The sequence below is a fragment of the Lacerta agilis genome, chromosome 5 (genome assembly GCF_009819535.1).
Source record: "Lacerta agilis isolate rLacAgi1 chromosome 5, rLacAgi1.pri, whole genome shotgun sequence".
Classification (NCBI taxonomy): domain Eukaryota; kingdom Metazoa; phylum Chordata; class Lepidosauria; order Squamata; family Lacertidae; genus Lacerta; species Lacerta agilis.
In genome coordinates, this window is record NC_046316.1 from 14,925,860 (window position 1) to 14,951,997 (window position 26,138).

A 26,138-nucleotide genomic window follows, 5' to 3' on the forward strand; every position below is an offset into this window, starting at 1 on the left:
TTTGACATCTGATGGGAGGGCGTTCCACAGGGCGGGCGCCACTACCAAGAAGGCCCTCTGCCTAGTACAGTACATGATTTTAAAGCAAAAATATAATACATTAACAGGGATTGCCCACTCTAGGGCCTTGAGGCTACTGGGGGGTGCTTTTTCAGCTGCAGGTAGTCTGGGCGGCGAGACCACAGTTTCGCAGTTGTGGGTGGCAGTTTTAGGCTTTGGGTGGAATCTTTAAATTTAGTCTGACTATCAATAAGGGGGTGAAGTGGTGACTCACCCCCTGTGTGGCGGTGATATCAGGGTTCCCCGTTAAGAGGGGCTTTGAGGGGAGTCTCTGGCCTCAAGCGCTCAGCAGGCAGTCATTGAACTCCCCTCAACAACGTGCCGGGGGGGGGGGTTACACACATTTTGCAGTGCCCCCATATCCCCGATTGACCCTGCTTTGCCTCAGACACCCAATAGGAGGCTGAGGGGGGTTACACGCCCAATGCCTAAGCCAAGGTTTCATACACCTGAAATTGAATAACGTTGTGGCCATTTTAACTCCAAATTTGTTGTCATGTGTATTCATAGATTGGGCTCCCGGGTGGGGGTGGGGGTGTGCTGTGCCTGGGCACGTAAATGTCAGGAATAGTATAATTAGCACACACACTCCAGCAACCCCAAGTGCTGCTTTTGGCGCCAAAAGGGGGCGGGACAGAACGGGGGGGGAATCCCCACTCACGTGTGTTCCAATGGCAGCAATGGAACCCCTACACAAGTGGGGAACACCTGTAAACTGCTCTGTGAATGCAGTCTATGAGAACCTGCAAGTGACAGGTTCATCCAGCCCTAGCTACAACAAGGCACCTGAAGGATCTGTTAAAGAAATATCTGAGCATTGGGGTGGGGGGATGTTTAAAACAATTACATGAAATCTAATGACCAGCTGATAATATGTTTCTCCCCCCCCCCCTTTTGCTTAAGGATTTGCTTAACTGATTTTCTAAGCAACAGAGTAATATGAATGGCCCCTGCACTGATTGCAGGAAATAAATTGGTTTGCCCCAGCAATCCTTCAATAGACTGTATGCACACAGCTTCTCTCTTTGGCTCTACACACTACAAAACAGTGTCTTGTGAAGAGTGATCTGAAGTGCAAGCGAAGAGAAGGAGGAGACACAGGAGAAAAGGACACCCCAAGAAATGATGCCCCTCTCTCTTCAGTTACACTAGCCACGATCAAAACACTCTTTTCTATATGAAGGGAAATCAATGGTTTTATTTTAAAGTGAATTATTCAGTCACTTTAAGAGCCTAGGAATTTGGGCAGGGGGAGAAATGTCTCCAAGTTTTGCACTTTTCAGTTTGTCACCTTACAGCAGTTCCTGATGGGTGGAATTCCCCCAGGATAAGAGACAGGCAGCTATAACTGAAAACAGAAGCCCCAAGCGGCATTCCTTCTCCCCTTCCATAGTGTATAGTTTAAGGGGGGGCACCAAGCTTTTTGTGCACTATGCACACATCACGACTGTGCACATGCTGCAACCTATTCAGTTGCCTGCGACAGAATGCTTCTTCCGAACCTACTTTCAGTGGGCAAGATGCCTGGTGGGAACCAGTGGGAGTGTCTGGGGTGCATGCCTGCCTGTGGGCGTCACACTGGCAACCCCTAGTGCAGCACAATTTCATGTCCTCATGCCATTACACTGTCCAGGATGTGCGTGCACACTGCTGTTGTGCTGTGTTCTCGGGTTTTTATTTTAGGTTCCATCAGCCTCCCCACATCAGACTGTTAACTGCTGTCAAAAGCAGGGGCTTACAGGACTGATGAACTAGATGCTTCCTAATCTTTGTGTCCCCTTACTATGAAGAAAAGAAACCGAACAGAGCTACGTTAGAAATATAGGGTCACTAATACATTAGAAATATAGGGTCGTATTCAATTAGGTTTCACACTGTTGACCTATGAAAATTTATGGACTTAAGGTAGCTATGTTAATTAATTTTAGTAAGCCTACTCCTAGTAAACTTAGTTGAATGCCACCTATACTTTTGCATTAAAATTCTTATGCTCCACTATTTGGTTCTTAAGAGGACTGGGGGAGGAGAATCATTATTACATAACTTATCAGTGGATCCCCCTCCCCCCTTTTTTCCAAAAATGGAGGGAAGTCTTCCCTTATTAAAAAAAAAAACTGATACACTTTAAGAAACATCTACATGGGACTTCCGGCGAGGTCGCTGCCGCGGGCGGTCGTGGGTCGTCTCGGCTCCGTCTTGGTCCGAGACGAACCAGTCCAGCCCGGGGGTTGGAGCCCCGCTACCGCTAAGCGGGGCTCCGGTGAGGCGCGGGAAGAGCGTCCCGCGCCTCGGGCTCCCCGGCAGGCCCGCTAAGCTCTGCGCCCTTCCCTCGCTCCCCCTGTAAAGGGGGAGTGGGGGTGAAGGGAATGCGAGCTGGGCCATTAGGGGAAATGCCCCAACCGGGCGGAGAAGCGGCATGCACTGGACGCGACGAGCGACAACGTTCTCCCTGCAGAAGTTAAAAGGATTTGAAGCCCGGCGATTGTGAGTACTTAATTGCACTAATTTGTGGACTTAACAACTTAATGACCCGGGAGATTATAGGCAAAGGAAGCCTGCCTCTTACACTTCGGAGATAAGAAAATAACGCTTCACTGATAGACTGTTGCTACAATGATGGATACAAAGTTTGGACTTTTTGCTAAGTGAGACTATTGAGATTTCCCTTTGGGGAAGGAGGATGGAAAATATCTCCCTTTAAAATTGTGGTTCTTACGCCCCGGTTTCGGGAAAAATGGCGATGAAACTTTGAGATGGAGAGGAAAATTACTGGTATTAAGATGGAGGAACACTGAAATAGAAACTGAAATTCGATACCTATGCCCGTCTCCACCATGTTGGACTTTGTCTTTGAACTTGTTTTGAACTCTGAACTAACAGAGGAGGAAAAGATTATTTTCCTGAATCTGGAACTACTTAATGAGAAATTGAGGGTCTTGAGTGTGGGCATGAAAAAAGATGTGTTGCCTACGGAGGAGACCTTCCAGGTATTGGACTCTATTGAAGAAAGCCTTGGCAAAGAGCTGAAGGGGATGATAGACGAACTGTCTGAGATGGCATGGCGGCTTCGACAAGAACCGTCCCTTGGGGGTGGCAGACCCGGGACGGGGAAAATTGCTATATCCAACCCCCGAGGTGAGAGCTCGGGAGTGAGGGACCAAAAATTTAGATACCTACAGATGGAAGAAGAATACAATATTAAATTGGAGAAGCTGGAAGAAGATCGATTGTGTACCCGGATGCTCGAGGCAAGGATTGCTATGGACTTTGTTTGGATCTATGGACTTTTGAGAAAAAAGGACACTCTGAGAAGTGGTTCCAGTGCAAGGCGGAGAAAGATAGTGGACAGAGGGGGGATAGGGTGAAATGTATTAAGGGTAAAATATAATTGATTGGTTATGGAACTGAAATCAGGGGGGTTAAGATAGTAAGATCTTTTTGTTTTAAGAAGTAAGGGGATATTTGGAATTTTTTTTTGTTATTAGCAGCAGTTTAATGGGAAAAAGAAGTTAGTTTTGATAAGATATAAGACTAAGATTTTAAGAATGTATTGTTATTAATTACTATGAAGTTCACAATTTGATACGATTTTGCTCAAGAGAAGAGGTAAGATGTAATCGCAAATGGAAGATAAGAAGAAGTGAGATATAACCGTAATGTGAAAACAAGATTTTAAGAGATTTGTATAGATTTTTGCTTTATAGAATTTAAATTTTTTTTTTTGAGAGAGATGAAGTTATTAAAATAGTTTTTTTGTATTTGGAACCGAAGGAGAAAGGGCAGGGGAAGTCACCGTAAAAGATTCGAAATAAGAATTTTTTTTTTTTTTTTAATGAATTTGGATAAGGAAAAGAATCTTGTTATGTATATGTTTGTGTTAGTATTTGTTTTATATTAATGTGGGTGGGTGATGGTTTAGGTTGATGTGGGTGTGGGATTCTTTGTTCTGAAAAACACCAATAAACTCTTTAAAAAAAAAAAAAAGAAACATCTACATGTTTGTTATTTGGCAAAAGTACAATACCTAGATTATTTAATTACTTGGGGATGGTTGGATTGGGATGGATTATTATATTACTTTGAAATGCTAGAGAAATAGCTTTATGGCAACTGCAAACTACAATATGGCTTCCAGCCTATTACTGGGCAAAAAACCAAGTTATCTAAAGGGATCACCATCTCTCATAGGAACCTGACTGTCTTCATTAGAGGATCTGCTCCCTTCACTGGAGACAGAATAGGTGGCAACCAGGGGCACAATCTTCTCCTTAGAAGCACACTGTATGTAGCCGGGGGGGGGGGGAGACCTGAGGCAAAGAGTGAAATGTGACCCTCCTGGCCTCTACTTGGCTCTCGGGACTTTTCCCAGACCACATCCTCTCTCTTCAGGCCACTCCCTGTACTACTTACTCTTGTTTTTTTTATTCCTGGATGCAAGGATAGAGAGTGTGTGATTGTGTGTAGAATTTTGCCTACTGGACAAAGGTAAAAATTTGTATACATTGCTCCACCTACGATTGCATCTGGCTCCACCCTCTAGCTCCACCCACATCAGATCGACCAAAAAAGAATGCAGCCTTAGGGAGTTATCTAATTTAGCATGCCTATTTTACTTCTATTTAGTAAACCAAGCAGAAACTATGAAACTGCCAAGCTTGCCTGGTCTTGTACATGCCGTGGGCACCCATTCATTGTTACCAATGAACTTATGAAATGGAGAGAAAATTCCAAGGACGGAAAAAGCACTGGGAAAAGTTCTGCCCTGCATCACAGGTTGCACTCTGGAAATTATTACTACAGTTTTAAATCCCTGGTGGAGTGTTCAAAATACAGATATTTGAACAAAAGAGAATTTACTTCTCTGAGTGTAGTCAGCACTGTTTCCAGCTCTGTTATCTGTGAGCTCCGAATCTTGCGGCTTATTCCGTCGCCATCTTGCTTATGACCCCATGTTCCCCTGGTGGAGTGGTAAACTTAGCAGCTGCAGCTATTTCCATCTTTCTGCCCTGCCCAATGTCCACTTGTCTGCTAAACAGCCTCGGCCCAGTATACCTGAAGGAGCGTCTCCACCTCCATTATTCAGCCCAGACACTGAGGTCCAGTTCTGAGGGCCTTCTGCAATTCCCTCACTGCAAGAAGTGAAGCTACAGGGAACCAGGCAGAAAGCCTTCTCAGTAGTGGCGCCCACCCTGTGGAACACCCTACCGTCAGATTTCAAGGAAATAAACAACTACCTGACTTTTAGAAGACATCTGAAAGCAGCCCTGTTTAGGGAAGTTTTTAATGTTTGGTGTTTTGTCGCTTTTTTATATATTCAAATGGGTGGGGTATAAATAATTTTATATTATTATTATTATTATTATTATTATTATTATTATTATTATTATTCCCTTCTAGGAGCAGCACTCTAGGTGTGTTACAAAGAGGCACAGGAGAGGACAGACAAAAGGACAAGAAGTGGCTAGAGGAAGGTGTGAATTCTCCCACTGTATCAGGGAATTTAAAGGTACAAAGACAATCTCTAGGTTTTAACTTGCTCTCAGACTTGTTGTACAGTAAAGGCTTTTAAGACAAACATAGGAGAGACTAAGATATTTAGAGCTCCGAGAAACTATCTACTCCAGAATCAAATGGGAAAGTATGTTTGTTGTTATAATTCAGAGGCAAATATTGTTTCAACAAGCACACAGGGCTGGAACTGGACTAAGTTATTTGCACCTCAGTGGGATTTAAGTGGGAAACCTAAGTTCAGCTAGTTTAGGGTGAGACCCATTGTTACATCAGTGCAAGAAGTCTGAATGCCAACACTTCTGCAAGCACAAGCACAGAGGCTCAACTGCTACCAGTTAATAATTGTTCCTGTGCAACATCTACCACAAGCACAAGGCACCTATTGGCTGTTGTGCCATGTTAATGAGGCAGAATGGCTGTCTCATGACTACGCTGCAACAAATGGATAACACCCTTAACCTGCTTCTAACCTACTCTCAAGGTTCCATAAATCTCACCTTGGAGCATTCGGAGTAAGACTGCACTGTTGGTTTATCTAACGAACAAAACGGTACTTGAAAATGTTGAAAGAGGGGTGATGCCACACTGCTTTTAAGCTATGTTAAATCAAATCAATGAATGAATGCCATTCAGTATTAAGTTTGGCAAGGCAGAACTACCTGTGAAACTGAGTGAAAAATAAGAGTATTTCACAGAATTTAGCAAGAGCAGTTAATTGCCATATTTATTAATGATTCAATCCTATGCACGCTTACTCTTCTGAGTAAACGTGCATAGGACTGTCCTGTAAATCCCTGGATTTTCTGTGAAGTAGAGAAAGGATGACTCCCAGGATTGCTGCTCTGGATAAAGCAATTAACTAGCCATTAACTGAATAGCAGCAGCTGAAGAAATTTAAACATAACTTTTGTTCATATTTGATCATTAGACAGGAGTCTAAACCTTGTCCTTTCAGTGCCCTGAGAAACTCATACCAGGAACAAACTCAGTTGGTCTCTAAGGTGCTACTAGAAAGAATTTTCGATTTTGTTTTGACTGTGCAAAAGGTTAAGGGGAAATACATTAATGTCTTACCTTGTTTTAAGGATATTCAGAAACTGCAAAATTTCTGAGAACTGTATCAGCCTAAGAGCTCGTAAAAATCTTAAACCTGAAATTTCAAAAGGGGAGAGGGGAAGAGAAAGAAAGAAAGAGAGAGAGAGATAAATAATCAGGTTATTTTTGTCCCTATATGAATTCCAAAGGCAGCTGTGAAATCAAAAGTCACTAACACAGTGAATATCAAATACCTCTGAAATGTTGCTCCATATTGATCAGCCCCAAAGCTTAGCCAGCTATTTTCAGAAAAGTATAGATTTCTTTTGAGAGAAGTGAGTATGAACCATACAAACGCTTAATGCATTAAAACTATTTTAACTATAAAATGCATGGAAGGTAAAGTCTTTCTCCAATGATATATTCCTGAAAGCTCTTAACTCCCACCCACCCAAAGCTTCCTGAAAAAATCAACAACAAGTGATTATGGGCAAGTGATCAGGAAACCTGTTTTTAAAGAGAACCAGAAAGTACATATTCATGATTAAGATAATACTTTATGACGTAAAAATCTCTGGTTGACACATTCTGCATTATCACAACAAACTCCCTAAGTTCCAACAGCTCTCCAATAGACCATGGCTTAATTTAGTAAAGGTTAAAACTATACTACCACTTTTTAGCCAATTTTTCTAAGAAATTACATTTTTATTAGTGAAGCCAGGTTGTATGGATAGCAACTCTACGGATGGCTGCACAGGGACAGAGAAATACTGTAAAAGATTAAAGGCTTAAATTATTAAGGGAGACTTATGGTGATAGGAAACAATTCTGCTGCAAATCACTCTCACAGGAGTTAAAGGTACATTGGGTATTATGCAGCTTATAAAGGAAGGAAGGAAGTTTAGAGGACAAATTTGTGTCTTTGTGCAGTTGTGCAGAGCACTGCATAATTATGTGCTCAGTGTAGCTTTTGCTGAAAGTCACGGCGCATTATATTTCCCCTATGTATCACCACCATTCGCTCCAGCAGCAGAAACACAGCCACCTAAGTTCATTATCTGTTTGGAAGTTAAAATCAACAAATAAGGTACTAGTTCCAATACACTTGGGGGACTCTCCAGGTATGCATACATATGGGAGTTTTAAATTTAGAAAGAAAGAAAAGTTTTGTTTGTCTACAAAAAAGAGAGAGAAAGAAAACAATGTCCCGTGAACTTTCTGAAGGTACAAACTTAAGACTCTTATAGCTTACAGCAAGCATCCTGGAGAGGGTGAAGTTGAACATACCTATATCCCTGTACTATAGAGGAGCAAGATAAGTGGAAAGGGAACCTTTTCTCTTTTTCACTCCGCAGACCTTCCAACTAGCTAGCAATTTGTGACCTTTCCTAGTACTATATATATATCATAGCACAGGAAAGTCTTTGGGAGACAGCATGACGGTAGAAAATAAAAAGGTATCTGTATTCCATCCCCCCCCCCCAAAAAAAACCCCAACCTTTTCCTCATGGAGAGATGCCTGAACAGCACTGCAAAAATTCAGCTCAAGGCTGCAGTGGCATGTGGAAAAAGGTGGAACAGTTGCGGTGGCCTTCCACTACTGTGTTTGCTGGGATGGGGGGGGGGACAGGACAGCGAAGAGAACTCTGAGCTGGCAGCATTTTCCCCCTGCAAGTGTTTGTGTATGTGTGCATGCTCCTGCAGGGCACTGCTGCTGCCAGCCTTGAGCTACCCACCTCAACAAGCGGCCCACGGGGGCAGTTTAACCAGCTCACGAGCCGCCCCCGAACCAAGCCACCTGCTTGGCGAGTCCCCGCACACTGCACTAAACCGGTGCGGCGCAGCAGCGGAAATTGCATCTGCCCATGCCCAGACGTCGGAAGGTGTGTCTGCACATGCCCAGATGCCGGAAAACACATGCACGCAATCCAGCCCCTGGAGAGATCTCCACGGGACTTGACCAGCCCAGGCAGGTAAAACCTTGCCGACACCTGCTCTATCTCAACAGAGTTTCACTGCCAAGCGGGCACCGCTGTGCCATAACCCTAGTGTCAGACTCCTCAACTTCAAGGGCTGAAGGGGAGGACTTTGAAAAAGAAGGAGAGAGCATGACAGGGTGCTCTCAGATGACCCTGCTGGACCAATGCCCCTGCTTCAACCACTGGATTACTGGAGGTGGTGGGGCTCTTTCACACCTTTCAGCACAGGGGTTACAACACACTGCTGCTACCCACCCCACTCACTTGCAGTTTCTGGGTCCAGATTGGCCAGAGCCCCAAATAGGAGAGCTTGCCTTCTGCAACATTTTGCTGCAGATCCCACTTGCAATGTATTTTTAAAAGCCACTCCAATTTCTGCCGAGCAATACAAGATTCCAGAGGTCTTGGCACTTAACCATGTGTTTCTTTGGGGGGAAATGAGGAGCTGCAGAGGCTGTGGCGTCTTTATGAGATATGGTTTATTTGCACATATTTACACCTGAGTCTGGTTAAAGAGCGAGGGTTCAGGGTATCACGTCTCAAGGGTGACTTGCTTCGACAGCAGCGCAGCGATGGATTCAAAGAGAGCCCAAATGCCATTTCTGTGTCTCTTCCACACAACTTGCCCGCCCGCCAACACGCATGGCATTGGCCCCAACCTCTTTCTTCCCAAAAACTCTTGCTAAAAACGTAGCCCAAGCCTCATGCAAAAAGAACATTTTTTCCCCCTGTGGTGACATAAACCCTGGCAACTTCCCCCCCTCCCAACTCTCCTATTATCTTTTTCTAACTAACACACAGCTGGGGGAGGGAATCAGGACACTGAATGTCCTGATGTGTCACCTTTTGCCAGGGTAATGAGTTTTGCATCGCCTGTTTAGTTCTTTGCTGGCGCCTCTCTCAGCCAGTCTCCAGATAATGCTCACTTGAATAATTCTTCTTCTTCTTCCTTGCTGAATCCATTGATCAAATCCCACATTTACTAATTTCAGAAATTATGGGGAGAACCTGGCATCCCATAATCCACCAACACTTAGTGGATCTAGAGTGAGATCTAAAGCATTGCATTAGATAGGCCTAAGTGCCCAGTGGGTATTTAAAAATAAAACTTTTTTATTTTAACTTTTGAGCAGCAGACACCCTCCCAATGTTATTCTCACAGCTGCTTTAGAAACTCCTCTCAGCTCCGACTGTGGGCAGCAGATGTCTATATCAGAGGATATAGTTTTGTATGCAAAAAGCTAGCATATCCTTAATAGGATTCTAAATCCTAAAGCAAGAAAGGCCCTAAGGTATTCCCATTATTTTACCTAAAGCATATTTGAAAAAGCTTCCAGCCTAGTCTTGAATAATTAGTTAATTTCACTGGTAATTAATTCCTCTATTTAATAGTGGAGATGAAAGGGGTCCTGGTAAGCTTACATAATTGTATGCGTGAAAAATGGTTTTATTATAAATGTGCTCAGAACATTCAAATTAGCTGCTTAATAAAAACAACAATGTTTCATTGATGTTTTCCATGTTTATACCAATTCCAATTACTGTCATGTAAGTGCAACCTACCATCCCTTAGAGAATGTATGTTTCATTCTAATAAAGGCAAAGTAGAATTCACTATGTTTGAACTTTGCATATGCAACAACAACTACAAAACTGAAAATACCGGACAGTATTTTTTTTTTTATTTGACTATGTCCCGGTTGGTAGGAAAATGTTGTACAAGCAGCTGAAAGTCCTGATGAAATAATCAAAATATGAAAGAGAACAAAATTCCAACACTATCATTTGGGGTGGTGGTGGTGAGGGTTTTATTGACTTCAAAGCATTTTGGAGAAGATCATTTTCAGTCTCTCCAGCTTGAGATAAAACACTAGTGTATCTCTGAATGCTTAGGACAAAGAAAAATTCCTTTTGAGATCATAGCTTTATGACATTAACTTGAACAGATCTTTGGGGAGAAGTGTTCGGTCCAAAACAACACAAGCTAATGCCCCCCACTGCCTCAGACCAAACTTTTATTACAGAGTTTCCTCTTCCAACTTAAGAAGAAGGGAAATTTAGAAGGGGTTTTGCCTGCCAGATGTAATCCATCAGTGGAAAACTGTTCCAGGCTCCTCCTTTCAGACCAAAGCAAATGTTTTGTCCCCTGTGAAGAGTGGGTCTGGAGAATCCGCCCCATCTTTTCATCTTAAGCCCTGATCCAGAAATGCAGATAACACGTCTTCTTGCAGTCTTTAGTTCTATTCCTATTCATAATGCTTTGCTGCTAAAGCAGATATTCAATTTCATTTTCTGTGTATCAGACCAGTACAATGGAACTCACAGAATCACATAGTTGGAAGGGACCCTGGGGAATCATCTAGTCCAACCCCCTGCAATGCAGGAATATGCAGCCGAGCTGCAAACAGGAAAATATTTTTTGAGGGGATACACCTAGGGATGTTGGAGAATTCCACTGGAAACAGAGTTATGTGTTTGCCCAAGGTCAGGAATGGAAATCATGCAAGTGAATGCAAGTCATATTCGCTAATGTCAGGAGGTTTTTTAGTCCACAAATGTTATTTTTGGCATTGACATTGGCACTGGCATTATTATTATTATTATTATTATTATTATTATTATTATTATTATTCCCCTGAAATGCATTGAAGTTAGCTATGTAATGAATGATAATAGTGGATAGTCAGACAAATAACTTAAAGTTTTAGCAGAAGCCAAACTGTAGTGGAAGAGAAACAGTGTTGACTGTGGTAAACACAGGACAGGTTTGAATTCACAGCCTCATGGCATACACCTCTCCCTGCCTCATACACAGGATAGCAAATATCGCCTAATAGGCATTACTGAAAGCTGATGGGATGAGACTCGTGAATTGAATATAAAAAATGAGGGGTATAACCTAATCAAATGAATAGACCAAACAGGAAGGGAAGAGGAGCAGGATTACGTGTAAAGGATGTGTACACTTGTGAAGAGATCCATGACCTGAGCATGGAAGGCAAATTGAAAGTATATGGGTCAAAACTGTAGGAGAAGCAGTGACCTTACTGTGGGTGTCTGCTATAGACCACCAAGCCAGACTGACGATTTGGATGATGCCTTCCTAGAGCTGATTAGTGAACATTCAAAAAGGAGAAATATAGCAGTCATGGGAGACTTCAACTACCCTGGTGTCTGTTGGAACTCAAATTCTGCCAAGAATGTAAATTCCAACAAATTCCTCAATTGCCTTGCTGACAAATTCACTCCCCAAAAGGTGAAAGAAACAGCAAAGGGATCATTTTGTTTTGGACCTGGTCCTCATCAACAGGGGGGAACTGATTGACAAAGTGGAAGTACTGGGAAATTTGGGAGGAAGTGATCGTGTCCTCTTGAGTTTTGTGATACAGAGGCAAGGGAAGGCTGGGTGTAGTCGGACATGCACTCTGGACTCTAAGAAAGCTGATTTCAAAAAGCTTAAGCAGCTATTGGGTGAGATCCCATGGCCAGAAAAACTCATAGAGACAGGAGTCCAAGAAGGACAGGAGTTTCTAAAAGGAAGAATACTGTAGGCACAAATACAAAAAAAAATCCAACAAGAGAGAGAAGTGGGAGGCTTCTAAAGAACCTGGTGTCAGGGGCGTAGCTAGCCGCTGGGCTGCCGGGGGCGACAAGCCAAGCGGCACCCATGGGGGCGGGGCGTTGCTCCGTGCGCATGACGTCATGATGCATGCGCACGGAGCGACGCCTCTGCCCGGGCCAGCTGGCCTGCCCCTCTCCCGCTGCGTTCCGTGAGCGGAGCCGTCCCGGGAAAGGAGAGGAGAGCTTTATTCGCCACTGGCTGGAGGCGGGCCGTGGGGTGACGGAGGGAGTGGCGGTGTGTGGGAGTGGTGGGAGGGGCCGCCGCTTGTCACCCCACGTGCCACCGTTCGTTCCGTCGCCCCAGGAGCAGCAGCACCACACACACTGTGCGCTGCTGCTCCCGGGGTGACGGAGCGAGCAGCGGCGCATGGGGGGTGACAAGTGGTGGCCCCTCCTGCTACTCCCCACGCACCGCCGGTCACCCCGGGAGCAGCAGCGCTGCACGGACAGGGTGCTCGCTCGGCCGTGCGCTGCTGCTCCTGGGGTGACGGAGGGAGCGGCGGCATGTGGGAGTGGCGGGAGGGGCCGCCGCTTGTCACCCCCACCCGTCGCTTGTCACCCCCACCCGGCGCTTGTCACCCCCACCCTCCACTTGTCAGCCGGGGCATACCGCCCCTACCGCCCCCCCCAGCAACGCCCCTGCCTGGTGTGGCTGCATAAGGAGCTTACAGATGACCTGAGATTTAAGAAGGACTTGTATAATAAATGGAAGAAAGGAGGAATCACAAAGGAAGAGTATACATGAGTAGCCGACAGCTGCAGGGTGAAGGTCAGGCAGGCCAAAGCTCAGAATGAGCTCAGGCTTGCAAGAAAGGTTAAATATAACTTTCAAAGGTTTATTTGGCTATGTTCAAAGCTAGAGGAAAAACAAGCAAGGAGTAGTCCTCTACATGGAGAAGATGGAGAAATGCTGTTGGGTGACAGAGAGAAGGTAGAACTGCGCAACACCTGTTTTGTCACTGTCTTCCCCCAAAAGAAAAGCAGTGTCCAACCTGGTGATAACAGAATAAAGGATTCAAGGAGGGAGTTGCAGCCCAAGATAGGAAAAGATGTGGTAAGGGAACACCTAGCTACTTTAAATGAATTCAAATCTCCAGGGCCTGATGAGCTGCACCCAAGGGTACTAAAGGAGCTTGCAGGTGTAATCCTTGGCTCCTAGGAGTTGGCTCCTAGGCATAGTGATGAATACTCTGGTTCTATTCCATCTGAAGAGAGCAAGGGAATGGGGCTTAATCGCTCAAAAGCATGCACAGTTACACCACTGCTTTTTTTAAAAAAACATTCCTGAAGATACTCAAATATGCTGACTTATATTCATCACAGCAAATACCTGGTTTTTACTTTGAGAATGGGAAGATGGCATATATTCACTGCCTTCCTAGCTACAATCTAATTCTCATGTTACTAGGACCACCAATACATGGAAATTGCATGAAAACTCGAGTAGCCACAGGACAAGGGGAGGCCTCAGCATGCTTAAGTGAGCCCCATGGTATGCAAAAGAGCAAAATCTCAGTGCCCCGCCCATGACCCAGTGAAGACTAACCCTGCTGAGCGGCTTCCATAAGTCACAAAATACTGACTATCAGCAGGAAAACAAAAACAGAAAACAGTGGAAGAGGCGGGAGGAGTGAATTGATACGTTCGAGTTCCTTGCAGCTTATGGTATCCTGAAAAGGCTGGCTCTCTGAACATTATTGTTGCAGGAGGCAGGTCCCATATACACACAAGACCTGCAACCATTTGTAGTGATATTTCCTCCTCCACTTAGTAGGAGTGCCCCTGTCCAGAGTCCCTGCCAGCCAGCCAACTCCTCTTCCTCTAGGACTCTAAAAATTGTGAGGAAGAAGCAGGAGATTCAACTTCCCCTCTCGCCAACCCCTTCACTGCACTTTTCTGTTCTTCTTCCCAACTGACACTCAACATTCAATGAGTGCTGGGCATTCAACCCTCATAGGACTGTTTTTATGCGGTGGGGGGGGGGAAGAACTGTTAGAAACTGAGATATGAAAGCTAGGAGCTAAGTGGCACCTTCAACCTAGGTTATGGGGGCAACAACGGAATGTCTAGCAAGCTTTAAAAAAACCCAAGAAGAATACAAAGCTGGAAATGAATGAATGGCAGCTAAAATATTGTGTTCATTTTTCACATGGTCTAGTCCTTCCCCTGCCCACCCCTGTAATATCCTTAAGAGGGTCCCTTCTCCAGTCTTCAGACAGTAGCTGGAAGTGGGGAGGAAGAATAGGTCCCCCTTTCCTTCCACTCTGCAGTTTTAATCTGAAATCTTAGGCGCAGTACTGCACCCAGAGCTCGGAAACTGCTCATAAAATGCGCCTAGAACAAGGAGAGTTTCAAACACTGGGGAAGAAGTGGTAGGCTCCTTAGGGTTTACTAAGAACAACTTCTTCTTCTTCTTCTTCTTCTTCTTCTTCTTCTTCTTCTTCTTCTTCTTCTTCTTCTTCTTCTTCCCTTAAAGTTTCCCTGATCACACCAACACCTACCTCTTGTTTCCTAGATGCATAGAATTTTAGAGTTGGAAGGGACCTGAGGGTTAGGTCACCCAACCCCCTGCAATGCAGGAATCTCAACAAATGACCCCTCACCCAATTTGAAACTGAACCGGACTCTGTTTAGCTTTGCAAAGGTGCTAGCAGTTTTATTGCTGCACCACTAGGAGGCCTAATTTGATTCCATTTCTGCCAGGACTCTATCGCTTGACTGCATGTTTGTACGACACAGAGGACAGAACATGAAACACTTTGCGAAGGGCGACACTTAAAAGAACACTGCATTTAATTTATGGTACAAAGGAAGCAGGTGCACGACAGGAAATGTATAACACAAGAACTGTGGGAAATGTTCATGGATCTATACTTGTGAAAATGTATTAATCAAGCCCTCACCCAAATTCCCCTTCTGCCATTAAACCCGGTCTTCCAATAAAACCACACACCCCCATTTTACAGAACAAAAACATAAAAGCCATCAACCTGGAGGAGGGGGGCGGGATAATGACTCTGCGTAAGGAAATGTCTCTAGGCATACAGATGAAAGCACCTCAGCCTTGCAAAGGGATTACAAACACAACTGGGGGTGGGTGGGGGGAATCTGACTTGGAAAACAATAATACTTGCATCATGCATTCAACCACAGACAGAATCACGCAGGGCAAGGAAGTAAATCAACTATTTCAGTAATATATACCTTACCCCAGTATGAGCCAACTTTGTAACAAGACACCAAGGTCTGCCGATACGTATTTTGCTCTTCCTTTTCAGAGGCACTATGCCCGGGTTTGACTCTGTATCCATTTTTGAATAAATCTCCATGAGACTTCTTACGGCGCCGGGTAGTTTTGTATGTTTCCGTCCGTGTACCCCCTGCGGGGTTGTGATAGACCAAAATCTTGCTGGGAATCATCGCAGCGGCGCTTCAGGGTTAAGGGAGGGGGAAATCTAAATTTACCCAAAAAGGTGTTTCTTCCAAGGTGTGGGCAAAATTTGCCGGAGTGTAAAGTCTCTTCTCTCTCTCTCCTCCCCCCCCCCCAACTACACACTAAAAAGTACAGAGCATAAAGGAAGAGAGGTTGCTGAGAATCAGCCACTCATGCTGCAATATTTTAAGTTGTGAAATAATTAGGAAGACTGCATATTCTGTATTTGATATTGCTACCAAAAATAATTTTAAAATGGCATAAGCAAAGAAAGGGGGGGAGGTAGTGACTGGAAGAGGGAGAAATAGAACAAATTTCTATCCCAAGTTGTGCTCTCTAAAACGCAGAGACCACCACCCAAACAGGGACCAAACTCCTATGGCAGAGAGACTTGCTGTGCAGATGCTCCTCTTATCTGTGAGCTACCCCAGGGCTTAAAAGGCATCTCCTCTCCGGATATTGCCATATAAGCTTCTTTCGTATCCCCTCCAACCTGTGTCCTCCCCAGGAGGAGAAAACAGAACAGATTACAGTTTCTGCAAAAAAGGAGATGCTTTGATCCACAAATCCACAGGCCCGCCCACAATGCCACAAAATGTATTTGGTTGTCACGGAAATTGTTCGTTTGACAGCATTACATGCCCTATCTCAGGTTAAAGCCTGCACACTGCACAGAGGTCATGTAATCAGCCAACTCTTACAGGATTTAGTCCTTATGAATTGGGGAGGGATATGTGTGTGTTGTGTGTGTGTGTTGTGGGGGAAAACCCTCAACTAATCCTCAGTTAACGACAACTGGAATACCAAATATTTTAAGCTATAACAAGGAGTAGCTAGAAATAAACAGTATTCAATTAAGTTTTGATAGATGGTATTTGCAAATCTCTTGTTTCCACCTATGGCCTTACCATTCAGGTTAAGGAAATGATAGTGGATTTTTTTTAAAAAAAATGAGTGCTTGTTTTGCACAAAAGAAAAGATTCTAAGGCTCCCCACAGCTGTCAGATGCTATGGCTTATACAATCCATTATGAATTCAAACACAGTGGGGGTTTTTTTTCTTCTTAATCTCCACTTTCACATAAAAGCTGTCATCCCAACCCCCAAAAGCTGGGCTAATTCAGAGGAGTGCTTATCCTTACATCTGTTTCCGTTAGCAAAAGCAAAAGAGGTCTATCAGTGGCTATTTAACATTCTAGCTAAACGAAACATCCTTGTTCAGAGACAGCTCGGGCATTCTGTCTCCCCCCATGTGATTAGAATTGTTTGCGGGAGAGCAAGTGCATATCTGTTAGCCATGCCCCCTCCATCGCATATCTCTTGCCCAGCCCCGCTGACCTTCATACAGTGCACTAAGAACATCAGCAGCTGGGAGGCTTGTGTATTCCTGCAGCTCCCCCCCCCCCGCACCAGGGCTCTAAGGCTCCCCACCACGAAAATACACCGTTTAGCACATGAAGGGCTTTCCCTTTTTGTTGTTAAGGATGAGAGAGAGAGAGAGAGAGAGAGAGAGAGAGGAGAAAAAGAGGAGAAATAGATAAAGCAACCCACAATAATTCTGGATCTGAAGAGGTAAAATTGGTCTAAGCAATGAAGTGGGGCAGTAAATGTCATGTGTAACGTTTTCCATTTTACAAAGGTTATTAGTAACATTTAACAGATGCCAGATGTAAATATAGTATTTCGCAAGCTGGGCAGTTTTCAGTATTATTTACTGAATTCATGTAAAGCAGGCATAGGCAACCTCGGCCCACCAGATGTTTTGGGACTACAATTCCCATCATCCCTGTTAGCTAGGGATCATGGGAGTTGTAGTCCCAAAACATCTGGTGGGCCGAGGTTGCCTATGCCTCATGTAAAGCTAACATGCTATTATTTCACAGATCACCCTCTAAGGCAGCCTTTCTCATCCTTGGGTCGCCAGAGGTTTTTGAACTACAACTCCCATCATCCCTGAGTACTGGGCCTGCTAGTTAGGTGTGATGGGAGTTGTAGTCCAACAACAGCTGAGGAGCAAATGTTCCAGGGCATTAAAAAAAAAATTCAAATTCAAATAATCCATGCAATCTGCATAGCCATTTTCTAATTCAATCCCCCCCCCAAAAAAACCCCCAGCAAGCTGTAGATGTTATTCTTTAGAATCAAGCACTACTTTTCCAGAAGTTCCTCCCTCTTATGGAAAACTGAAAAGATGGTTTCTTCTTCTTTTCAAATCAACTTAATAACTGCCTAAATTACTTCTTGGGGGCAGCAACACTCAGCTCAACTTTAGAAACATTTGCAGCGGCATACACAAATCAAATACTGGTAAATCTTTTTTTGTACTTTATCAAAACTTCCTATGAAAAGGAACATTCATGATGGTTGAACAACGGTTTAAAATTCCTGCTTTCTCATGGCTCCAAATATGTGTCTTTCGTACTGTGTTCCTGGAGAACTGGTCATTCTCCTACCTATATGAAATGGCCAATTTCCATAAAGCACAGTTCTGTCCGGGCTCAGAAAAGAAGAGTCAAAAGCAATATGCTTGGTGGTTGCAGGAATTTGCATATATATATTGTTTTGTTTTTATTATTTACAAACAAAACTGGCACTGCGAAGTAGTTCTGCCCTCTAAAGTCACTGGTGCCCCCCGCCCCAAAGCCTTTCAATACACATCCAACTGAGAAAATATTCCTTCTTCGGCTGCATATTGTATGATCTCCAAGCTACAAATATCTTTTTTCTGTAAACACCATCCTCTTAAAGGATTTTCTGGAGTGTGAGGTGATGGCACCATTTTTGCGTCCTGAAGGAAACAATACCCATATTCCAATAGCCAGAGAAGGGCATAGGATGTGAGGGGAAAACTGAAGGGAGGTGGAAGTTGGTTGGTTACTGTTGTAGTGAAGCAGCTAAAGAGAGGAAAGCAGAGAGAGATATGGCATTAAGAAAAAGCAGAGGGGCAAATGAAAACCAACTTTTTAAATTATTATTATTAACAGAGAGTCTGAATGCTAACACCCAGCTAGTACTGAAGGCCATTGACAGGATGGTTGGAATGGGAGTCCCTCCAGTTTCTGATGAGTGAAAGAAAATGAGACTTGTTCTGATCCACCCACCTATGTGTTTTTTCTTTGGAAGCCCTCATCAACCCTGTTCCTAAGCACTCCCCTACAAACACCTACCTTGATAGCACCACAGGATTGAGCCTAGAGCCAATTCAAATAAATAGGGGCTGCATGCAAAAGATGCAAGGGGGCAGGAACAAATGAAGAAATGGTCTGTCCTGGTGCTTAATTTCTCAGACCTCACCACTTTTGCTGTAGAAAATTAACGCAATGTATCCAGAAGAGGCCCATCCCCAGGATGACAGTGTGCAGCCGTCAGTACGAATTGTTTGGAGGCAAGAAGCAGCAAGGGGTGGAAATGGTGCCAGTTATTTAGCTCCTGCTTCCTCAATAGCATCATGCGAGATGACTCGAAGGTTCGCTAGCTGTCACTCTCAATCATTTTAGATTAGAGCCTGCTAAGTTAACTATTCTGTGTCAAAAGCATTTAAGGGCCAAACTAGACACGATGGGGGCAACTACATGAATTCATCCACGTGTCTTTTTTTTAAATAAAAAGAAAAAGGAGCAGTTTGGATGAGGGAACCTGAGCCCCCGTCTCTATCTATGTGCACTCAGTTGCTTCAACAGTTTTCACTGCCTAGTCCAGCTTACTTGCAGTAGCGGTGATAAACTGGGGAAAGAAGTACTTTAAAAAGCAACAGAGCACAGTAAGGTAAGACAGAATGGAGAGGGAAGGTTTGGCTTCTCTCACCTGTATGGTCCTATCTTCTCCTCACTACTCTTTTGCCTTGCATATATTTTGTGTTGTTTTACTTGTTTTGGATTTTGCAAACTGCCTCAAAATATCTGACGAATGGTGGTATAGAAATGTTTGAAATGTACGCATACATACACGGGTTGCTCCTGTGTTTCTCAAACTTGGGTTCCCCAGATGTTGTTGGACTAAAACTCCCATAACCCCTAGCTAGCAGGACCAGTGGTTGGGATTGCCCTCTCATGTCTAGTTAGCTCTGAGGGCTGGCCTCAGGCAGATGCTTGTATTCAGCAACTCTGCAGAACATTTTGCTGGAGATGATCACAGTTGTGTAGAGAGCTCCAGGCTCTTGGAGAAGGTAGTTAAAAAAGAAAGGGAGACTGTGTGTGTGTGTGTGTGTGTGTGTGTGTGTGTGTGTGTGGCTGGCTGCAGATGTTGTCTATTCACACTACCTTAATTCCATTGCCACACACATTCTGCACACATACTCTCATCCACATTCTTCCCACAACTAGTCATGCAGAAGCTACTACATAGGTCTAGAGTAGAATCTAGGCAGTCCTGGTGAGCAATGAAACTGCCTGTGTAGTGTGGCAGGGATATCCTTGTTGTTGTTGTTGTTGTTTAGTCGTTGAGTCGTGTCCGACTCTTCGTGACCCCATGGACCAGAGCATGCCAGGCACTCCTGCCTTCCACTGCCTCCCGCAGTTTGGTCAGACTCATGTTGGTAGCTTCGAGAACACTGTCCAACCATCTCGTCCTCTGCCGTCCCCTTCTCCTTGTGCCCTCCATCTTTCCCAACATCACATTCTTTTCTAGGGAGTCTTCTCTTCTCATGAGGTGGCCAAAGTATTGGAGCCTCAGCTTCAGGATCTGTCCTTCCAGTGAGCACTCAGGGCTGATTTCCTTCAGAATGGATAGGCTTGATCTTCTTGCAGTCCATGGGACTCTCAAGAGTCTCCTCCAGCACCATAATTCAAAAGCATCAATTCTTCGGCGATCAGCCTTCTTTATGGTCCAGCTCTCACATCCATACATCACTACTGGGAAAACCATAGCTTCAACTATACGGACCTTTGTCAGCAAGGTGATGTCTCTGCTTTTTAAGATGCTGTCTAGGTTTTTCATTGCTTTTCTCCCAAGAAGCAGGTGTCTTTTAATTTTGTGACTGCTGTCACCATCTGCAGTGATCATGGAACCCAAGAAAGTAAAATCTCTCACTGCCTCCATTTCTTCCCCTTCTATTTGCCAGGAGATGATGGGACCAGTGGCCATGATCTTGGGTTTTTTATGTTGAGCTTCAGACCATATTTTGCGCTCTCCTCTTTCACCCTCATTAAAAGGTTCTTTAATTCCTCATCACTTTCTCCCTTCAAGGTTGTGTCATCAGCATATCTGAGGTTGTTGATATTTCTTCCGGCAATCTTAATTCCGGCTTGGAATTCATCCAGCCCAGCCTTTCGCATGATGAATTCTGCATATAAGTTAAATAAGCAGGGAGAGAATATACAGCCTTGTCGTACTCCTTTCCCAATTTTGAACCCATCAGTTATTCCATATCCAGTTCTAACTGTAGCTTCTTGTCCCACATAGAGATTTCTCAGGAGACAGATGAGGTGATCAGGCACTCCCATTTCTTTAAGAACTTGCCATAGTTTGCTGTGATCGACACAGTCAAATGCTTTTGCGGAGTCAATGAAGTAGAAGTAAATGTTTTTCTGGAACTCTCTAGCTTTCTCCATAAACCAGAGCATGTTTGCAATTTGGTCTCTGGTTCCTCTGCCCCTTCAAAATCCAGCTTGCACTTCTGGGAGTTCTCAGTCTACATACTGCTTAAGCCTGCCTTGTAGAATTTTAAGCATAACCTTGCTAGCATGTGAAATGGGCGCAATTGTGCGGTAGTTGGAGCATTCTTTGGCACTGCCCTTCTTTGGGATTTGGATGTAGATTGATCTTCTCCAATCCTCTGGCCACTGCTGAGTTTTCCAAACTTGCTGGCATATTGAGTGTGAAAGAAGTTGGAGTTCTTATTGCCAAATAAATTGTAATGAAACCAAATAAGAACTCTGGCCAAAGTTTTAACAAAAAAACATGCGTTTACTCATAAGTAATTCCAAACGTATTATCAATTCTGTAAAGAATTACAGTCTTAAACAACAAATAGTTTCATATGAAAGTTTTCTTTAAAGTCTTTTAGAGATGGCTGTCAGGGCTTCTCCAATGCGTGTCAGGTGTAAACCAGGGAGACCAGGACAGGGCCCCGTTTCGGCATGGATGCCTTCTTCAGCTGGCAATATCAAATAGTATTAAATAGCACAGAGTACATCAAGTTTCAAAATTGAACATTTTAAACAACATCAAACGAGTTATGTAAGGTTTTAAACAGAATTATAAAGTATCATTCACTAGAGGTCATAATTCAACAACATCAGATAAATTATTATTACAGGAAGTTTTAAAGTCTCGTGCTTATATATGTGCCCAAGTGGCTTTTCAAAGTATTTGGTTCCTTACCTTGTTTTTTATGGTAGAAGTATGTGAAAAATAAAAATGGTGTGTTTCTTTGATTCCTAAGAGGATATAGCGTCTGTAAACCATAGAAAAAACGACTGTTACAATTCTTCCATTAAATTGTGTATATGTGAAGTACAAGATTATGTGTGGTCTCACCTTAGAAGTTTTGCTGTATTTTTCTCTGTTTTTTTCGGGCGTTTCCTACTCATAGGTGAGTTTGTGGCCTTATATCTGAAAGGGGAGGAGATAACCCCCTGTTCTTCTTAAAGGTGTAATACAATCTAAACTCCTCAAAAACAAAAGGCACTGTGGTGATATTTTAAAGAAAGGAAATGTATTCCTGATGTTCATTCAGACCCTTGGGAGACATGGTTTCAAACAAATGAATGTATCTGGCTTCCTGTTGTAATAGAAGTTTTTCAATATTTCTTCGGTTATATAAGTCTATTTTGGGTTTCCAGATAATAAAGAAGACAAAATCATCCTCCGTGTGTTTTTGTCGTATATAATGTTCCACTAAAGGGGCTTCTAGTACCTTGTTTCGGATCCGTGATCGATGTTCATTTATGCGTAATTTTATCGGTCTAGTGCTCTTGCCTATGTATATCTTTTTGCAGGGGCACATCCATGCATACACACTGTTTTTTGTGTTGCAATTGCTGAAGTGTTCTATTTGAAATTTAAAGCCAGACTGTACATCAACAAACTCTTTCACTTGTAGTGCATATTTGCATACGCCACAGCTGCCACATTTGTAATGGCCCTTCGTGGTTTCCTCCGGGTATGTAAGCAAGTCCGATTTAACCAGATAATTTCTAAGTGATTTGGTTTTATTTAACCCAAACATAGGTGGATTCTGACATCCCGGTATGTTCGATAACAGGTGCCAATGTTTATATACCAGTTTCTTAATATTGGATGTGTAAGGTGTAAATTGTAACGCTGTGTAAATCCGATCTTCTTTGGATTTTCCAGAAGTCTTAACAGAAAGAAGATCTTTCCTGTCTTTTAATTCCGCTCTTCTTTTGGCGGCTTGAAGAGTTCGTAGTGTATATCCTCGCCTTAGTAAAGACTGTGTAAGTTTATTGGCTGCTGTTTCGTAGTCTTGTTGAAGGGTCGCATTTCTTTTGAGTCTCAAATATTGTCCATATGGTAGATTATTCAATAAATGTGGAGCATGGAAAGATGAGGCGTGCAGTAAGGAATTACGGTCAGTCAGTTTACTATATGGACGGACCTTCAGTAATTGGAAGTGATCTATGAAAACTGTAACGTCCAAAAAATTGACCGATGTGTCGTGGATCGTCCCGGATAATCGTATATTAGGATCTTGAATGTTTATCCATTGCAGAAACTGTGTGGCCGCGTCTTGGTTCTGTATAACAAAAAATAGATCGTCTATAAAACGATAGTATTTTATGATTTGGGTTCTGAAAGGATTGTGATTATTCAAAATGAATGTTTTTTCAAAGTTTATCATATAAATATTGGCAATAGAGGGGGCACAAGAGGATCCCATGGCTACACCTTTGATTTGCAGGTAAAACTGTTCCAAATGACGAAAAAAGTTGTGGTCCAAGATGATATCCAGAATGTCGAGCAAAAAATGAGTTGGTGGTTCTTTGTTGGGCCTAGAGTTTAGGAGGAATTCTATAATTGTTCTTACCTCCGGAAGGGGGACGTTGGTGTAAAGAGACTCAACATCCAAAGTTACAAGCGAGGCTCCTTGAGGTACTTGAATATTCTCTATATTTCCAATAAATGTTTTCGTGTCCAATATGTACGACGGGGTATCAATGGCGAATGGGTGCAAGAAATGTTCCATATATTGGCACAAAGGTTCCAGAAGGGAATCATTGCCAGAAACAATGGGTCTGCCAGGAGGAGCACTGAGTGATTTATGAATTTTAGGGAGTATATAAAAAACCGGAGTTCGTGGATATTTTTTTGTTAAGAATTCCGTTGTTTTTTTGTCAATATATCCAAAAGTTATACCTTCCGATAAAGTGGTCCTAATCACTCTGGATATATCATCCGTAGGGTCCTTGGGTAATGGTTTATAATAAGAACTATTTTGCAATTGTCTATTTACCTCTGCTGTGTAGTCGTGTGTATTCATGACGACTATAGCTCCCCCCTTGTCTGCCTGTTTTATCACAATATTTTTATCCTTCTGGAGATTGGTGATGATTTCTCTATCTCTAGAAGTGAAATTTTTCTTATGTGGAGGTGGTCTTCTTTTTTCCATTTTATTAATGTCCTCTAGTAATACCTGATAGAAAGCGTTTAGCCGGGCATTATCTACATATGGATTGAATGACGATTGTGGACGGAATTGAGAAGATGTCATCTGAGAGTTTCCAAAATGGCATCTTAGTTTCACTAAACGTATAAGCTTGAAAATATCCACTCTTGTTTGAAATGCATTGTATTTTGGTGTAGGGACAAATCCCAGCCCGAGATTTAATATTCTTTCTTCTTCTTGAGTTAGTATACGTTTGGATAAATTAACCACTAGAGACGGCGTTGTGGGTTGCGGTGCATGGAAAAATCCTGTGATTTCGGGTAGTTGGTTGTATGTGAGCGTAGATCATATTGCCTTGGTTGTCTGGATTGTCTTGGCTGTCGATGTGATCTGTATTCTTGTGAATCACTCAGTTCAGATGATTCGGCACTACTAGAAGATTTTTCGGTTGTAGGTCTGGATCGACCACTTGTATTTGTAGATTTGTGCATCCATAGGAAGACCTGATCTTGTTCATAGTCTCTACGGTCACGTTCAAATTTCCTTAATTTCTCAGATTTTATATTATCTGAATAATTTTTAAGTTCTACTTGTAGTTGTTTGAATTTGGACTCAAATGTTTCTAGGTCAAATTGTTTCTGTAGTTGTTCTGTTATACCTCCAATTTCTTTTTCCAAGCGATCAGTCTCTTTAACTGCAAATTCTGTAATTAAGGTCATCAGGTCGAAAGAGCATTTGTTTAGAATGGAAATCCACTTAAGTTTGAACTCTTCATTTTTGGAGAACAAGGTTGGAGCTTTTTGTATACGTAATCCTCTGGGTATCCTCTGGGCCTTAGTATAATCAGCCATCAGTCTAGCATGTAAGTTATATCTGGTTTGTCTCTTTGAAATGTTAAGAAAAGTGTTCCAGTCATTATTGAATTTGGTAGAAGTATCATTTGTGAGAGAAGGTAAGGAACCAAATATTTTCTCTTTTTCATCTGCGGAATACGCAAAAGTCTCAGACCATTTGGCCATATTGTAATCGTGAAAGAAGTTGGAGTTCTTATTGCCAAATAAATTGTAATGAAACCAAATAAGAACTCTGGCCAAAGTTTTAACAAAAAAACATGCGTTTACTCATAAGTAATTCCAAACGTATTATCAATTCTGTAAAGAATTACAGTCTTAAACAACAAATAGTTTCATATGAAAGTTTTCTTTAAAGAAATATCCAATATTAAGAAACTGGTATATAAACATTGGCACCTGTTATCGAACATACCGGGATGTCAGAATCCACCTATGTTTGGGTTAAATAAAACCAAATCACTTAGAAATTATCTGGTTAAATCGGACTTGCTTACATACCCGGAGGAAACCACGAAGGGCCATTACAAATGTGGCAGCTGTGGCGTATGCAAATATGCACTACAAGTGAAAGAGTTTGTTGATGTACAGTCTGGCTTTAAATTTCAAATAGAACACTTCAGCAATTGCAACACAAAAAACAGTGTGTATGCATGGATGTGCCCCTGCAAAAAGATATACATAGGCAAGAGCACTAGACCGATAAAATTACGCATAAATGAACATCGATCACGGATCCGAAACAAGGTACTAGAAGCCCCTTTAGTGGAACATTATATACGACAAAAAACACACGGAGGATGATTTTGTCTTCTTTATTATCTGGAAACCCAAAATAGACTTATATAACCGAAGAAATATTGAAAAACTTCTATTACAACAGGAAGCCAGATACATTCATTTGTTTGAAACCATGTCTCCCAAGGGTCTGAATGAACATCAGGAATACATTTCCTTTCTTTAAAATATCACCACAGTGCCTTTTGTTTTTGAGGAGTTTAGATTGTATTACACCTTTAAGAAGAACAGGGGGTTATCTCCTCCCCTTTCAGATATAAGGCCACAAACTCACCTATGAGT

The 26,138-nt window shown here is 42.8% G+C and overlaps 1 protein-coding gene across 14 annotated transcripts in view; it reads right to left on the reverse strand.

Annotated features, from left to right (window-relative positions):
• Positions 1 to 26,138, reverse strand: part of LOC117046593 (calcium-activated potassium channel subunit alpha-1) — a 588,284-nt gene that overhangs the window by 256,014 nt on the left and 306,132 nt on the right. For all 14 annotated transcript variants that reach the window (XM_033148697.1, XM_033148690.1, XM_033148689.1 and 11 more), the window contains exon 6: positions 6,646 to 6,721. In XM_033148697.1, the coding sequence (XP_033004588.1) occupies positions 6,646 to 6,721 (76 nt within the window). The remainder of the gene's footprint in view (positions 1 to 6,645; positions 6,722 to 26,138) is intronic.